Source organism: Xiphophorus couchianus, chromosome 21 (assembly GCF_001444195.1).
Source record: "Xiphophorus couchianus chromosome 21, X_couchianus-1.0, whole genome shotgun sequence".
Classification (NCBI taxonomy): Eukaryota; Metazoa; Chordata; class Actinopteri; order Cyprinodontiformes; family Poeciliidae; genus Xiphophorus; species Xiphophorus couchianus.
Window position 1 is genome coordinate 12,029,869 of NC_040248.1, and position 18,859 is coordinate 12,048,727.

Sequence of the window (18,859 nt, forward strand, 5' to 3'; positions counted from 1 at the left end):
GAGAAAAGAAGACTTGTTTTTTTAAGACTTTCAAAGTAATAAGTTGAGAGGAACAAATATTTTTGTTGTAGTAACTGGTTTAGATAAGGAGAAAAGAGCCCTAACAGGGTTTTGCAAAAGTGGGAAACATACGAGACCTTTGTGTGCAGTAAAAGTCTGTAATGTGACGTCTGTTGATTTGCAGCGCGATTTGAATCAATGCAAACTCTTGTGCCTTTATTTTTGAAACATTTAACCGGAAGCTATTGTGCGCATTGTGGCATACTTAACATAACTGGTCCCCACTTTTAAGGCTGCTGGAGTAGGATGAAGGTTTTCGGGAGTCACATGGACTTAACTTTTAACTGGAGTTCAGTTCATTCTCACTACTCAGCCACACATCTTGTGCTAATTTCTTTTTTGCCTTTTTTTTAAAAAATATAACTTTTTGCTCTCCATTTAGCTACTTTCCTCGCATATTCTGACATTTTTCCGGACTTTTTGAGGACTCTCATCGCAGACACCGGTTGCTAGATCTGAACATGTTGCGAACTTTCTTCTGCCGCATCTAAACTCAACTTGGTGATGTGAAACCGTGACCGGCTGAAGGAAATAGCGTTTCTTTACATCCACAAGTTCCCTCAGAATGACTGAAGAAAGCAGAAGTGAACACAGAGCTGAAAGCGGGAAGGACCAGGAGAAACAACTCCGGCTGCGAGTCTGCGTCCTAAATGAACTTTTAAAGACTGAACGGGATTATGTTGGGACACTGGACTTCCTCTCGGTGAGTGTTGCATAATATGTAGGAAGAGTTTTTAAAAAGTCCAGACTGTATTTGTCTTTTTTTTTTTTCAAACCAATTATCCCCTGACAAATAAACAAGTAAAAGCAGACAATCTGCTTAATATGCATGGTGCATCTGCCTTGCAGAGCAACAACGGACCCATTAAAGTCTTACAGGGTTTCATCTATCCTTGCGCGTTGCTGTCTTGCATTCAGGTTATCTATCATTTGTCTTGTTTGTCTTGAAGGCCTTTTGATTAAGATCTCTGTTTGTTTGCAAGTGTGAAATTGGAAGAGCAGTTGCACAGCCAGAACTCTGCTTTGATCCTCTTCTCGGTTTGACCCAAGGATGTTTGAGGCTCATAGTGTGGCGGGCAGGTCACTCACAGAACATGGTGTAACCCTGGCAGCAGTGTTAGAGTCTGCATATCCATCTGCATGTAAATATGCATATGTGCATATTCATTCGCTTTCTTTGAGATGTTTTCTCAAATAAAATCCAGTGCAGCCAGTTGCCTTCACAAGTCAACTGAGATGCTCATTGCAAACAGAATATCTAAATCTAGAACTTGAACATTAATGTTCACAGACTTCCTCCAGCCAATCTAACTGGCTATAATGGAGTTTCTCACACCGATTTTACTAATTCTTGTCATGTGCAGGATTACAACTGTATCCCGTAATGACATCTCTTGCAACATGGGAGAACGCATTTCCCATCTTATCAGATCCATATGGTGCAAGCTCTGCCAAAGACATCACAGGTGGACTCGAATGAAAACCGTTAGCATGAATGCGGATAACACCTGGCTTGCCACCACATAATTCGAGGCACACACTGTCCTTCTAATGGCTGTGCATCAAAGTTAGGTTGGGTAGGATACACTGTAAGGCAAAATGCTTGAGCTTCAGTGATGCACGGTTATCTGGATCAAATCCTCTGCCACCACCGTCCAGATGTTTCCAATTGGAACGAAGGAGAAGAAAACAGAGGATGGAGCACTATCTGGCATCGACAACAGATAGGGGCTTTGTAGGGAATGCAGCCACCCCTCCTCTATCTCCCTTGTTGTGCTGTGGCAGGGATTAATTTCAGAGGTGACAGATCCTTGCGAGGCTTTTCTGTTCTGGTTGAGAATGTTTGGATAGAAGCTTCAGATTGATACGAGTGGGGCTGGTTTCAATGTGTTTTATCTGATGATGGTGTTGAAAGAAGTTAGGTTGTTGGAAATTAAGAGTTTGGTCTTCTTGGGGAGACTTTGGTGAGCTTTATGGAAGATATTAAAGACGATCAAAGAAAAGCCCTACTGTGGAGAGAGGTCACAGGACAGACCTTTATCTGATCAGAGGAATAACAGGACCCCTGCTTCCCAAACACAAGCCAGATAGGAGTCACAATTCTCTGTGTGTCTACAGGTCAGAGGGTAGCTGCCCCCTGTCTATGCTGCCATTGGGTGTCCTAATCCTGGAGGGACAGAGGCAGGCGGAATATTATTAGAGGGGGTGAAAGGGAAAAGCAGATCACAGAGCAGATAGTGCCAGGAGGGTGAAGGGTATGAGCGGCTGGGCTTCTTGTAAGCCATATTTCCTGGAGGAGGAATTCCTCTGAGGTTAGAAATTGCTGCAGAACAATGAGGCTCTGGTCGGTTGGTAAGGTTGAACTGAGGTGCAGAGATTGCCTCTCCTGATCTGGAGGACCAAAACACAATGCTTACCCCCAAACACATGTTTTAACATTCAGGTCATAGAGATTTTTGTTCTGGGAAAGTCTGAGCCCATAGTGTACGTCTCTCACTCTCTTGTGGGAAAATCAAGATTGTATCTTCACAATGTCGATACTCAGAAGTCTAATTTTGACTTTCCTTGGAATTTTCTTTTAATAATTTCCCCCACATTTTAAATACATCAAGCTTCCAGAATAATCTGAAAGCAGAAGAAGCTTCCAGGGAAAGGCTGGTGTATATATATCTCGCATAATGGACAGTTATAACTTGTGATAGTGGACGGAGGTGAAAGCAGGTGTTTGTCTTGGACTGCTCTGAGCTGATAGAATGACAGCCAATCTCAACAGTGGCTCAATAGGAAGAAGAAATTTAAACTCTGCTTAAAGACGTGCTGGGATAATAGGGTTCTTATGCAGTTTTAAAGAAGCCTGGAATAGTCTGGAATTTGATTTAAGGATTTTTCAGGTTTGGACAAATATGGAAAAATAAGCTAGTGTATTGTATTGTATTCATAATTTATTCACAGTTCCAAATGGTGAAATAACTCTGACGTCCACATGCATTTTAAGATCTAATGAGAGAAAATGCAAAAAGGTTTCAGTGTGTGGGGGGAGATCTTTTATGTTCTGCTTCTGGAGGAAGATCTATGCCACAAGCTAATTTATTCCTTTGGGCTTGGTAATGGATTAATTGGGCCCTCTGCTTCGATCCCATTTTAACAAAAGCATCTTTAAAGTGAGCGCAATGTTTAAAACCATTTTTAGACCATAAATCAACAGAAATTAAATATATTTGATCAAAGACAACTGAGTCATTCTTTTATAAAACATTCTTAGGTAAAAACTACATCTGTTTAAGACCTTTAAACAAGAAGAAGGTTTTCTCTGTTTAGCTATTTTGTATTTTATGCTGATGTTGCCTTAGTCAACCAGCAAGTCACTATTACTTTTTTTTTTATCAGTGTTGTGTCTGCAGAAAGGGCAGCAGGAAGTTCAAGAAAATCAGGCCTAATGACAAAAACAGGCAAAGAGCATTTACTGCCTTCCAGAGATCCAGGTAGTTCACTAAACCATTTTTACGTGTGTTTGCATTTGGATACTCTATGTCTCGCTCTCTGTGCTGTAGCTTTGTTTACTTCCTGAATAGAGTAGTCACTTTAGCAGGAGCCAGGCTGCCTGCTTTTGCTTTTGCTTGTAGCATTTGATCCAGACAGTGGTTAGGTCAAGGAAGGGGGCCAGAGACATTCATGCCTCTGCATATTATGATCCTGAAGGTCACAGAATCTTGTTCCTATCCTTTTCCTGTATGGTCATCTTGAGATGTTGGTACTTCCTTCCCTTTCCTGCAAAATAGAAACAAGGTCATGTTTGCCTGCCTCCCCTTTGATAACAGAAGACACAAACTCTGACATCAAAACATTGGAAGAATGGACATTTTTTGAAGGAGGGTTGTTATTCTGCAGGGGACGTTGTAAGTTCAGGTGTTCTAGAGGTGTTAAAGAAATCAAGACAGTCTGAAATGTGTAACTTTAATAAGAAAGGTGTTTTTTAAAAAAATTTTTTTAGATATTTGTTAAATTATCAACATGTCATGACAGTATGTTGTGAGACAGTTCCTCCACCTCTTCCCTGTGCTGCTATTTCTGTTTGAAGAAATGCACCGCTAACAAACAAAAACCACCACTGAGGGCTAGGAGGAGCATCAACCTTGTGAATGCGCTGCTACATGTGCTAATGGTGGAGAAATGTTATGCTAACTAGCCTTAGCATTCAGGACAGGCTTTGCTGACAGTGACAAGTTGTAGTGGTAGTAGAGAGCAAGGGAGCTGGGAAGGAAGAGAATAAAGGGAGCAGTTGAGTGGCTCTGATTGGTTATTTCCAGTTGGCACTGTCACGACAAAATGACAAGTTCAATAAATATGGAAAAAATAAAAAATAAAAGTTACTTACTGTGGCTTTAATATTTTACTAATCAATTGTCTATTTTTAGTTTGATTGGTGTAGTGTTGTCAAATCTTTGACTATGGAGAAGCTACTTTCCTTTAGGACAGTGGGCCAGATCTCTGTCCTCAGAGTTGTTGAAAGGGTTAGAGAAGTTCCTTGTATCTGCAAGCCTGAAGACATTTCACTTGGGTACCTAAGGACAATGCTTCTTCTATAAGCAAGAGTTGTGTTTGCATTATTGGGACAAAGTCAAGCTTGTTCCTCTGAGCTTGTTCTGGGTGCTTCATCTTGTCACGAAGCTTGTTCATGATGCTCATGGACAGCACCTCAAGGCGTAGTCGTGGTTTGGGAACTTCTGAGTTTCTTGTTTTGTTCTTTTTTTTTGCAGATGATTCTGCTGGCATCTTCAAACCAGAATCTTTAGCTGTTTTCTGCCAAGAGTTAAATCTATAAAGAGCTTCTACAAATTTGAGGACATGGTTTCCAACCTGAAAAAGGTTTCACTGATATTGCCTGGTTGGTTGCTTTAAGCACAGAGGGTCTGTTAGTGTCCCATTCCTGAAGGGTTGATTTAATTGAGCAGGAAATGAATAGACAGATTGACTTAGTTTCTACATTACTAAGGTAAAACTGCTTTGTATGTCTTCATTAAGACTTTCATCTATGGCCATGAGATATGAATTATTATCAAAATATCAGCATCCTGGATACAAGCTTACTCTTTCGATCAGGGATCTGCAACCTTTATCTCCAAAGAGCCACAAATGTTACTTTGCAACCGTCTTAAACTCGGAGACAAGTTCAGATTTTTTTAGTAAAAATCTACAATCTACAATAGGAATTTTATTTCTACTCTTTTAATGTAAAGGGGAAAAAGGCAAAAAGAAGATGGATGCCTTTTATTCTATCATGTTGTTAAACCTGCATTTGTCGTCATATCTATCTATGTTTATCTCTATTTAAAAATGTGTATTGATTATTCATTATTAGCTTGTTATTAAATGCCAAGTTGATGAAGGTCCAAAGAGCCAGAGGTTGCAGACCTTTGCTTTAGAGATACTGCACCCAACCTTGGAGATGTGGTGAGAAGCTTTTCCTCTGCATTGAAAGAAGTCAGGTAAAGTGGTTCAGGCACCTGATGGTTTAGGCCTTCTGCTTGGGGCCAAACTCACTGAAGTGTCTAAGTATTCCTTCTGTTCTGTTAGCACTTTTGAAAAATTTAAAATGTATTGGAGAATGTCACTAGTCTTTTTCCGACTAGGAGAATGTCGGAAAAAGAATAGTTGGATTTCCCTCCTTGATCTGTCGCCTCTGACTTTATCTCATATAACTGGAAAGCAGAAAGCAGAATGGATGGGCCAGCAGCTTGGTCAATATTTCAGTCATTAAAAGTGACAAATATTTTGAGATGTTGTTTGAGTTTTTAGATGCTAGAATAAAAGAAGTCATAACTTCTTAGGTATGAATGACATCATATGCTGTTGTCTTTTAGGGTCAATAAATCATTTTACGAAACTAGTTTAGGGAAGCGGGGATTAAAACTAAAATTGAGTGCTGTATTCCCAGAGCATGATGTTAAACATTAACTTGCATCAGTTTGTCGTCATAATGGACCTTGATTGCTCCTGTTTTAATTCCCTAATTACTTCCTTTTTTTTTTTCAAAACTCATGATTGCTGCACAATACTTTACTTACCATCCAGTTTTTTTTTCTTCAGAAACAGCACAAATGGCATTTGTGTGTTAAGTAAAAGGATCTTTTGGGTTGAAGATGTATTTAAGAAAGCACAAGTAACCAAAATACTGATTCTATTATATTAGAGATCACAAAGAGGAGGTAGGTGCGATCTCTTCACAGATATAATAAAGTTATAATAGTAATCATATTTAGTCATAATAATAACCAATTAATTTAACTGCTATTAATTCTTTTCCATCTGGCTGTCATAAGGTTCTCTGCTATAATCTTTGAAAGCTGATTTTGGAATAAAAATACCTTGATTTCTATGACCAATTATTGTTTTTTGCGATTATATAAAATGCATATCACTTACATTTTTGTTAGATTGTCATGCTTTGGTACAATATTGCTGTAACCAAATTACATTCAAATTTGGAAAAAAACAAAACCCCCAACAACTTCAGTGTCATAGAACAGCATTGGCCAGGAAGCAGCTTACTGACTGACATTAATCAGGTTCTTTCCCTCAGATTGTCATCAAGTAATAACCTTTTACAACCAAACGTTGCCAAAATGTTCCAAATGTTGTCACAATGTTCACCTTTAATGTTAACTTTTTTAGTTAGAACTAAAAATAGCTAAATTTTCCTTCTGTTTGTTTTATTGAAAAGTATATATATAAGCACACTCTACAATGCAGCTCCACCCCACATGGCAGTGTTAGATTCTGTACATGTTTTATCCTTTTTTCCCCGTGTATAACAACACACTATAGGTGTGGAGGAGTCGAGTGTTAAACTCTTCAAACCTGAACAATTTTAAATGCTTCACAGTTGTTTTTTCATGTCTGGCTTTATTTGTATCCCCATAGCAGCACTCCACAAATTTTTGTCCGTCCACATTTTTGGAAACTGAGGAGTGCTTTCCGGCTTTCTCCTTATAAAATTTCTACTTTGTGCCTGTGAAGTTAGAGCTGTATGGTTTTGTGTTGCTGCGTTGGATCCTGACCTCTGTTCACAATCCAAACTAAATGAAAGTCAGTTCCAGCTAAATAATCTCCCAGGTGTTGAGAGCAGAGGTGAAAGGGAAGCAAGGTGAGATGTGTTGTTTTTCTTTCTTTAAACCTTTTTTAATTAGATTTGCTCCATGTATCCAGTTAGGCCCTCTCCTATGTCTGTCTCCCCTGTGAGGCCTCTGAACTCAATGAAGTGGCACACTTGCATTTCAATTTCACAGTCTCCACATTAAGTAACCCACATTTTACAATATGAATCTATGACTCCAAAATGACTTTTTTTTCATAGTGTGCCTTTTGTTTTGCCTGATACTTTTCTAATTTGACAGAGGATGCATTCTACAGTGCAGGTTTACATCAATGTAAGTATCATCAAACTTGCCTTTTTGGATCCTGAGGACTGATTTTAGTAAGTAAGATTTCCTCTCCTTCAGAGATTTTTGGATCAGGCTTGAGTCTCGAATGGTTGAAATAATGAATAATCCTTCATCTAGATGCTGAGATTAATCAATCAATCAAATTTTATTTGTATAGCACATTTCAGCAGCAAGGCATTTCAAAGTGCTCTACATCATTACAAACACAGAAACACAATGCAAGATTAGAGATTTAGTAAGTTTTTAAATGTAATTTTGCCAAAAGTGGGTTCCTGTATTTGTGAAAAAATTATTAATTCATGGAACAAACTGCTTGAGTTGAATCTTTGATGTGTGTAATATCTGTTCTTTTTAGTCCTGTCCCTCTCTCCTGTGGGGCTTTACCGTGGATTGAGTGCTTCGGTTTTTCTTCCTCACAGATGCCAGTTTTGAAGCAGGATTTCCTTCCTTCCTGGACCTCCCCGTCTTTACATTGTGCTACATACTTCCTGCTTGAGAGCACACATGCAAACTTATAACTCCCGCACTTTACAGCACCACACTCTCTGTAGAGAGGTGCTGCTGTCTATAAGCCCAGAGGAGAAGGCGGCCTTTGATTTGGCCTGTGGCAGGTGTCTGGTCACATGGCATAAAACAGTGGCAGCAAACACTTGTCAGGATGGGGGTAGCAGGGCCATCCTCACAAGGGACTGTGTTTTCCACACTTATGTCAAAGACATTCGCACACTTGCTCAGATGTTTGTGCAGAGAGTGTACTCCTGAACATTGCCATTTTTATAGGATACAAAAATAGATTGAAATACTAACTGAAATTGTGCTAATGTAAGCGTTCACCTAAACCAGCCACTTATCCTACACTATTTGCGTCATTTTTTGGCTTATGAGAAGTGATTGCTCCCTGGAGGCACAAACTCTAAGGTTTTACATTTGACTCAATTGCTAAAATTTGCCTGTGGTGTATGTGCCAGTTCAAGGCTATGAAGCTTACTGGAAATTGCCTGAACTGTAAACAACCATCTTCAACTACAGAGAGAGAAGAGCTGAGCTGAACAAGGCGAATGCTGATGTTAATTCAATATTTGGAAGCGTGGCCAAAACAGACTGTACTGCTTCCTTCACTTCCTCAGCTGCCATTTCTAAAACTACAGCCTATTACAATTCTGAAACAGCACAAAAAATCAAGGACGTCGTTCACAACTTCTCCTTCGGTTCGCTCATTGGCCCGTTATATCTACTGGAGGGAATCTAAGTGAAGGGAAAAAAGCCCAGACTGCGTTGTGTGTGAGATTTTTTCGTATTGCACAGAAAGACAATGGCCAGGCTAGTTTTCTCCTTGAACTCCACATTTTGCCACATTATAGTCACAACTGTAAAACTTCAAGTAGGATTGCATATCAACAAAGTGTGCATACTTGTAAAAAAAATATACATTGCTTAAAAAACAACAACATACCTTTTTACTGAGTTCCCTTGTATTATCTTGCTTGAAAAGACACTCTTCTTCCAGTTTCAAGTCTCTTGGCCTCAAACTTTTTTTTTCTATTGCCTGTGCTTATGGCTGCATCCATCCTCCCACTAAATATGACCAGCTTCCCTGTCTCTCTGAATAAAAGGATCCCTACAGAATTATGCCTCCACCACTGTGTTTTACAAGGTTTTTTGACAAAAGCTCATAATTCTTTTATGGTCCTGCGAGAGTCAGAATTATTTTCAATCTAGTTTTTTTTCCTGATAGGATATGAGTCAGTTATCTCACAAATGAGAATAAGGCAATATAGGAACGGTGTTATTTGTGAAAGAGAAAAAAATCCATGTTGAAAGGCAAGGTGAAAATGATTTATTGCCTATTTAATAAACAAGGGAAAATTATTTTGGCATTACAGCAATCAAACCTCTTTAATAACTGCTGACTAACTTTTTACATGTTTCCAGGGGGGTTCTTGGTGATTTATTTATCTTTGCACCGAGCTCCAGTTCTTTCAGGTCGGAAACAGGTCTCCTTCCCATTACCCTAATGTTTGGTTCCAAATTCAGTTAAGTCTGGTCCTGCCATTCCAAAACTGTAATATTATTTCCAATCAGAAGAAACATGGTGGTCAAATTAAAGGATTACTTTAAGTCAGTCTGAGGAGTATGAACAATTCTGGGCTTAGCAGTAGCTCTGTGAGCAGCCTTCATGTCAGAGTTCAGCTGCTGCAATTCTGTCCTGCTCGACTTGATGGGAAACTCTCTCTAAATGATCTAATTATGTTGCTGAATAGGATTTACTGTAGAGGTTTAAAGACTCCAGTGAGTGTCTCTCTGGCTGCAGACATTAATTTCTGTCTTGTATTTTTTCCCCCAGCCTAGCATTTTAACACTTCTGCTTCATATCTTTGATTATACTTTCAAATTTCTACACTTTTGATAAAACCATCATCATCACTTTACCGTATGCTGCCCCAGGCTTTGATTACTTCCCGACAAACACATGACGAACACGTTCCTGCCAGAGTTTGGTTGTGTGCAAACACAGGAAGTCGAAGGGAGAAGCTGGCCGTAGTTCTTCCCTGACGGTGTCCAGTTTAGTTTCTGCCCGTTTCACTTCTACTTGCCAGGCCTGCTTCTCAGCATGGCAGAGAGCCCCTTTCTGCAGATGGCATGGAAGCTTTGAAATCAGATGAACAGTAGCAGTGTGTGAGACGGTCTTGACTGGGAGAGCGCCATGGATTAGCAAGCTGACAGTTTTGCTCAGTCATCTTGTAGATCAATAAGATTTTGCTGCAGCCCTGCTGGGAATCACCTGAACATCAGAGGATGATGCTTTGCTTGGTTACACATTGAAATTGGAAGCTGGCTCACCAAAGACCATCTCCCATTTGCAACAAGTCTCTCCTCCCATCTCTAATTAAGTTTCACAGTTCAAAACCTCTCTTCCTAATTTGTTTGAGATTTCTCGCTCTTCTAGTTTCATTAGCATCATGATCTGGATCTTGAAATCTGGATAAGTGTTAAAAACAATAAAAACATTCTTTATAGCTACTGGATAAAAATTATAATTTCTGTCAAAGAATGGCTTTTTAGGATGATTTATATTTCAAATATCGTATGGACTTTCTCTTTGAATTTTCAACAACTGTTTTTTCTGAAGTTCATTGAGTGTTTCTGTTTTTGAAGCTAAATATACCCCTGTCCAAAAATGTTGAATTGGGCTGTAATTGCTTTTTTGTTCACTAAAACACTCTTAATTTTTTTTTTTAAATCATTCGTTATTTTGAGTTTTTACAAAGAAGTGGTGTAGAGCTCAAATAAAAACAAATTGAGTTACTTTAGATACCAAAAAAGAGATGACATACCACAATACAGAAAGGCAATCCAACTTCTTGATATGTGATGGTTATGGTTTGATTTAAATATCCAGAATGTTTTTAAAACTGCTGCAGAAATGTAGAAATCACAGTTTGGTAAAGTGTGAAATTTCAAAGAGCAAAATCTATTGGAAGATTTTTGTGTTCATGTTAATTCTACTTGCATGTCAACTTCAAACAGCTCAGCAAGGATTAGTCATAGAAATTAAACTTGTACATATTTCTTAGATGAACAAGCTTGTTTTGTTATTTTTCTTAAGGTTCAGACCAATAGACAAAAACATCAAAGTAAATCATTTTTAAACTAAAAATTCTACTTCAAACACAAAACCTGACTTTCATGTGAGAGAATCATAAATACTCTCACAAATGCAATTGTTAGCTTTTTTTTTTTTTTTACCCCGCCAGGGGGTCTTTTTGTGGGCTCTAGTGTCCTTTATACGACAGTAAGCTGACAGGAAACAGGGGAAGACATGCGGCAAATGTCGTCGGGTCCGGGAGTCGAACCTGCGACGGCCGCGTCGAGGACTCAAGGCCTCCAAATACGGGTCGCGCTAACCACTACGCCACCACGGCACGCCCAATTGTTAGCTTTTTCTGTTTTTCTGTCACCAAGTTCTTTTGTTGGCAGCCCAAGAAAAGCAGCTAAAGTCAATCATTAGTTCTCTAAATCCTAATTATTTTTTTAGACTACATATAAGGTTGCAAAGTGCTGGGATCTTTCATGCAGCACAATTAATCAAGAGTACATTACATGTTTATCTGCTTGGGCATGCATGTTTTAAATAGGCTGGACTTCTAATTGCAAATCCTGTGGGCAGCCCATCCTTTGCACATGTGAAATTGTTGGAATTTGATCCAAAATGTGTGTGTGTGCGTGCTCTTTCAGGTGTGTGTAGCTAAATGCAACAGACCTACTGATAGGAGTAGACATTGAAGATACAAATGTGCTTTGTTTCTCAGCTTGAAGAAGATTATGTTAATATAAACAGAGGTCACATGAAGTTCCAGAAAGCTTACAAAGTATTATCTGGTAAAACTTACAAAATGTGATCACGCAAATCATCTGGTATATGGTTAGTTTTTGTTCACACACATCTAATAACCACTGAATGACTGATACAACTTTAGAACAAGTGACCACAAACAAGTCATTTCTAACATAATGGTCAATGCAATAAACTTCTTTTCTGTTTTCGTCTTAGTCTTTGGTCAGAACTTTTTTCTTGTGGGAATTTGGTCTGTTTGTGTGACATCGTGCAGAAAATTAAACTCTTTATGTTTGTCCTTGGGCTGAAAAGCAATTTGCAGCGCAGGACATAAAACACGTACTTCTCACCTAAATGTTATCTTAGAAAACCAAGACTCTTTTGTAAGTGTTTTTTGTCCCTTTCGTTGTTGATTTTCCAGCTCTGCTCTCGTTTAATCCAAAGCAAGCTGAGTGACTAAAGTGCTTTGAGAGGTTGTTGCCAGAGGGCGCTGAACTGCTTGCCCACCTGTTACCTGCTGTGTTTTATCACAGCATTTTACGCTGCAATTCTAGGAAGAATATAGATAGTAGGAAAAACACACAGAGAGATGCACAGCACTTCCACTGTTGAGTTAATGAGCTCAACAGAGGGATTTGTCACATAGAGGCTGTTTGTGTCTGGCGCTAGCTTTGGACCGTTTACGTCTCACATTTTTTTTGACACTTTTCTAACATTCTGATTATTCTAATAATATTTCTTTCTGAGGTTATGTAGAGCAGTGGTTATAAAAACTTCTCAGCTTCTGAAAGGGAATCGGACCATGAATTTACACATAATGGGTAAGTTGCTTAAACAGGATTATAATGACAACACAAACAAAATCATAAATATATTGTTTTCATTTCTTTCCAAATTTCTTTTTACTATTTGTGACATTGATAGTAGTGTAAATGTAAGTACAGTATGTGCATCCACACCAGCAAGCAAAATTTTAAGTTTTTTCTAGTGGGAACAACAGATTCCACATTCTGCAAAATAAAATGGTTAAACTCATGCTTTGTAACTGGTGCCACATGTGCTATTGCTTTTAATATCTTTACTCCTCATGAACTGAAGTTCATGAGAATCTAAAATTGAAAATTTGCATGATTAATCAAACTTGAGTTGTACTCTTATTCAGTCATCCACTTGTTCTGATTTAAATCCTTTAACAGATGTTGATGTTTGGCCTGCTGTTTGATTCCTACTCATTTATTTTGGATTGGAGGTCCCTACGTTGCTATGGGTGGTTCTCCTGAGTCGTGTGAGCCTTTCTTCTGCTTTGTTTTCCAAGGACTATAACCTCAATGTGACACAGAGACATGCTCTGGCTTGGCTAATAAACAGTAAGCAATTTGTTTTGAAGCATGGGAATGTCCATCATTGTCCTTCTGTGACATCATCTCTGGTTTACTTACTTGAGGAAGCAAGTGGCCTTTGTTTTGCCAGACTCGGTTGCTGTGATTCATCTGTTTCATTGACAAAGTTGGAAACGTTTAAAGGGGAGGAGTTTGGCTTCCGTTGATTGTATCTTGGCATTCTGATGAAGAGATGCCAGAGGAGCATGTTACGTAATATCCATTCGTAAAAGTATCCTGAACTATTCTTACCCTCCAATTTTGTGGTCTGATTTTTTTCTTATTTAACAAGAAAGAATTTCAGTCACTCTGCATGAACCAATATTCTTTTTCCGGACTAGGTATGAGTTTTCAGCGGTTATGCCTGATTCAAAGCCAGAGGAATTTTGCTTCATAATGGTCTTGTGTTTTTAATTCATTTTACTGAGGCTGAAGTGCTTCACCTGCTCTGCCACAAAATGGGATACTGGGTTATGGAGTACCCAAACACAGGCAAACAGAGGCAGAAGTGGAGCAAAACTAAGGATTTTTATTAACACAGAAATAAATTTACAAAAATAAAGTTTAAGCCCAAAAACTCCAGGAAGGGGAACTGAAGTTAATGAAACAAAATGCAAATTAAAAAGATAAAACAAGATCAGTGCAGAGCAGATGAACCAACAAAGAACAATGTCAACAATGGAGATTATATACTTATAAAAGTGGAGAATGAGACTGAATGCAGGTAAGGTAAAAAAGGGGATTAGGAACAGTTGTGAAGAGAGCAAACAGACCAGTGTTGTATAAAGTACTGAAATCTCAGAGTCAAGTAAAAGTATAGGTACCTCTCCAAAATACGACTTTGGTAAAAGTCGAAGTCACTGACTGAAATGTTACTTGAGTTAAAGTCTTAAAGTATCTGAAACTTCTTGTCCTTAAGTATGGAAATTACTGTAAAAATGGATGTACTCAAGTAATGTAATGAAAAGTACAAGTAAAAAGTAAAACAAAGCAAATGCAGTTTGAATGACATTTTTTATATTTTGGTAAACTTGTCAAATACACTTAAAATAATGTACCCAACCAAGTGCAGGCAAAATTAAACCTGCTAATAGATATACCTGCAGGCATCATTTAGTTAAGAAAATTAGGTGCTTTACCTATACAACAAGGTTAACTTAACCTGCTTTACAACTGAACCAGCTTCTTAGTAAACCCTCCAGGACAGAAAATACAAAGTTTTTGTAAGCCTTAAGTTTTCCCTTCAAGTAAGGTCAGTGCTGAAAATGAGAAAAATAAATAGTACAGAAAATGCGGCCAACATGAAGAAAAAGAGCTGTTACGATTACTCTACTTCACAAATCAGTGAATCAGTCAATGCTACAGTCAGTAGGTGGTGCACACAACTGGTCACTATGCAAAAGAAAAAAGAATTGGGAGGGAAATGCAGCTTATTGGCATCTGTAAACCTGGTTTTGAACTTGCATGCCTTTCCTATATTCGTTAAATTTAGTCTAAATTGCTATCGCTATGGCTTCTGTCCCCCCTTGAACAGAGGAGTCTAGGTAGCCTGCTACAGTCAACATTAAGCCTAAGCTAAATACACCACGCGTGGAACTGAAACAATGCCAAACAAAGTTCATTTATGGTCAACGTTTCACAATACAGTAGTGCCTAGTGACCAAGCTATAGTTACTGAAACAGGAGGATTATAACCATTTCATAAGACGTTACCTCGATGTGTTTCTTCAAGTTGGACGGGGAGTTTTTGTAAGATAGAATTTCCACATCTTCGGGAAGGAATAACATAAACTGCATGCGGTACGACGAATCTTTAACACCCACAAAAGAGTGTATTGTGTTTAAATAAGGCCATGGGCTCTCATCAGCTGGTGGTTCCTCTGGAGCCATGTCCGACGTAGTTGCAGTCGTTGTGGTCTCCGTCTCCTCCTCCATGTGACTGCTGCTGATTGCGAGACTTGCTTTGTGTTTAATGGGAGAAGCGAAACAGGTGTATCCTATTGGTGGTGATGAAAAAGCCCAGGCAAGTAGGCTACCGACTTTGTTCGAACAAAGCAGGCTACCGACTTTGTTCGGTAGCCTGCTTGCTACTTGCTAATCAGTAGGTGGGATCAAAACACTTTGTTTCTCTCTCTCGCTTTTTTGTAACGAGTAACTAAACCACACATTGAAAATGTATCGGAGTAAAAGTACGCAATTAAGTTCGGAAATATAGTGAAGTAAAAGTGAAAGTCATCAAAAATTTTCATACTTGAGGAAAGTATGAAGTACTCCAAAATATACTTAAGTAAAGTAGTGAAGTATTTTTACTTTGTTACTATACAACACTGAAACAGACAGCCTGTGGGAAGGTGAATAATTAGCACAAAGGAAGCCACACTAGACAGACAAAAACTACAAACCAAGGGGGAAGAGACTAACACTGCTCCAAGAAAAATAAAGCAAAATGCACACACAGAACACAAGAATAAACTGAGAAACTAAACAAAAAGGAATTAACTACTATGACAAAACCATACTGGCAAAAACAAACAACTGAATATGACAAAAAAAAAAATCTAACTAAAACCCAGAAGTAATTAGAGAGGAAACGTAGAAAAAAAGCAAAACACAAAGACCTGTGACCTCCAACATGCTCTGCTTTTTACTGTTAGCTTTAAGTTAGCTTAAGTAGGGAATAAGCTGCTGCTAAACTAAACCTTCTCTCTATTTTTTTTTAATAAAAGATATTTAAAAAATAGATACCTTATCTTCTTATGGCAAAAATGTTTTAAACATGTCAAGTTAGGATGTCTACCAGTAAAATAAACAGTGTTGTTGACAAGCTATGGAAGTTAGCATGGCTGTTAGTAAAATAAACACATTTAACGACAACAGTTAGCATGTCTGTCAGTAACATCAAACAACTGAGCATTGTTACATTCTTAACCTTGCAGCTACTATCCGTGTGTCTTTCTCACGTTTTGCGTTTGGAGCTTTTCCTGAACTCTCATCTTTTTTTAATGGTCTCAGGAGTTTTCTGTTCAAACGTAAAAGGAAGGCCCTCAAGCTGTTGTTGACCGAGCAATCAAACGCTCACCTGTGTTCAAGCTGAAAAGGATCATAATCAAACACTCATACAGTGAAAACATGTTTTTTTGTTATTGTTTTTTTCCCCCCTCGAAGCTGTCATACTACGAGAATCTAATATTGATCCGTCCCTAAGCATGACCACAAAAGTTCAGGTTATTATGACCTTTTTTCAGAAAATACCACTTCAGCATGAAGCAACAGTTATTTCCACATCCATGTCTTTGTTGCCCGCAGCATGTGGGCCAGTGTTGATTAATGACATGAATTGCCGCATGCAGTTATTGGCCTAATGTATTCATCAAACCCATCTGTTCTGTAGCATAATGAAAACTTTAATGAGGTTTTAATGTGCAGCCACCTTCTCAGCTTTCATAGTGACAATTCAGGTGATTATGGCTAGGTGCTCAGGGACAGAAATTGACTGAAACATTATTCTCTTTCTTTTATTCTTGTTACTTGCTGCGAAGGCAAACGTACAAAATCTTTTTAGTGTGTGCAATATGTTTGCTGCAGAGTTCTGTAGTTTTGCAGTTGCTTGCAGGTAATAAAAGCTTGGAAAACGGGTCATAGTCATGCTAACACTTTTTCCTGTCACTGTCAATAAAGTTTTCTGTTTGCTGTCCAGGAAAGTTGGGACAGTTACTAACCAAGGTTTAGAAGAGGTACTCTGTAAGTTATTTATTGAGCCATGCACACATCAAGAAATAAAACAAAGATTGTTAGCTCTTATCTAGTTCTACTTCTCACAGTTTTGATCTATTTTGAGGTTGAAAGGCATGCCGTAAGAAGTTGGTTTCTGTTTTACAGCAACACCTCATGTGACATCCATTCTTTTATCTTTAAAATGCTAATGTGTTATTTCTGACCAATCTGGATTGATCTCTCTGCATTCCATTAATGCTTTTAATATCAGAAAATTCTCTACAGTTAAATTTTCCAAATGTTCCCCATTTAGCTACAGCTATTTACTACAAATAATTATTTGCAAATGCAGATATTGCTTTTTGTTGAGTGTACTTTTTTTTTTTTTTTTTACTCGAGATGCAGTGACAGAGAAGCTAAAGAGACGGGACAGAAAGTCATATTTTCCCCTTTTTACCACATATTCCAAGAACTGTCAGGCATTTGCAATGTCCTAGAGAGGAACCCTGTTTAGTGTTTTCATGTATTAGACTTGCTAATTAGATGCTAATGGTCATGAGTGACAGAGTTGCAAGGCAAGGCAGTTACAGAATGGTAATCAGCATTGAGTTGCCCTACAACAAAGAGCCTGATTATGTGCGCGCCCTTTTTTTCCAACCACTAACCTCAGTTTATTCACTTGCTTATTTGCTGCTCTTTTTGAAGGGATCCTTTGCATCAAAATAGTGAGATTAAGAAAATTTCTGTTGCATTTTTGGTGAGCTTTTTTTATATAAGTTTAACACAGGAGATTAAATATGTACTTAGTGAGAAATGTTGATGGGTTTTTGCTGAATTAGTATCAGCAGCTCAACATCTGCTGTAAATGAATCAAGGGAAATCTCTCAACTTTCACAATCCTGAGATGTTGTTTGAAAAGAATAATTCCTGGCATGGCTGCTCATTAAAGTAACCCCTTTACATGCTTTTTGGATGTATTATGCTAGTTTTCTCAGGGCAGAGGGCCTGCTGTGAGGCTACATCGGGTGACAGATGGCATTGTGGCCCTCAGTGGGGTGGTAAATGGATGCCCATTGTTCAGGTTACCTACTGAGAAAGACTTCTATCTATTTGGTCATGTGTTTACTGTGTTGCTTTTTATTGTCACTGATAAATAAGGATGTGTTCTGGTGAATTGTCAGAATCTGTGGTATTGTGCCTCCTTTGCCATCTGTCATAAAGTGTTGGCTTTGTGAGCACAGAGACCTTTCATGACATTTCAGATTTTGCTTGAATGCAAAAGCAGAATGGGTGCAAATTTTGCTAATTCAAAGGACCACAATGTTCTGTGTGGGATTGCTTCCTCTCAGTTTGGTTCATAGAGCTTTTTCCCTAAAAGAATAGACATGCTCAAATGTGTTGAAGTGGAGTTGTTCTGAGTAGTCTGTATCTTATTTGTAACGTATGGCATTCAGAGTCCACCCGTCTGTCCATCTGACTCATTTCCTGTCTGTTTTACACAAGGCTGGTAACCATTTCAGTGATAACTGAGATTCATGAGCTGAAGATGCCAACAGATCCACATAATCTGCAAACATGAGGCAACGAATACTCTGCTCTCCATGACTATTCTCTGTTACCGCTAACATAATCTGGGAAATAGGACAGTTGACCCTAAACCCTAAATTTGACTTTCAGATCAAAATGTATGTTTCTCCAGCATAAGGTTGTCCAATTCAAAATCTTTTGCTGCTTAAGTATTAATAACTTCACTGCAGAACCTCACTTCCCAAAAAAAGACCTAAAATACAATTTAAATTGCACTCTGGCAAAAAAAAAAAGAGCAGCTCTAACATCAGAGATTGTAACTTTGTTGGAGATCAGATTGAAAAGGATTAAAATTTTCAGCTGTGTGATGTAATTTATCCTCTGCGTTGTACCAACTCAAA

The 18,859-nt window shown here is 38.4% G+C and overlaps 1 protein-coding gene across 1 annotated transcript in view; it reads left to right on the top strand.

Annotated features, from left to right (window-relative positions):
• Positions 1 to 287: 287 nt before the first annotated feature.
• prex2 (phosphatidylinositol-3,4,5-trisphosphate-dependent Rac exchange factor 2) overlaps positions 288 to 18,859 on the top strand; it is a 101,165-nt gene continuing 82,593 nt past the window's right edge. The window contains exon 1 of the mRNA XM_028005291.1: positions 288 to 763. Coding sequence (XP_027861092.1) covers positions 626 to 763 — 138 coding nt within the window. The 5' untranslated portion in view covers positions 288 to 625. The remainder of the gene's footprint in view (positions 764 to 18,859) is intronic.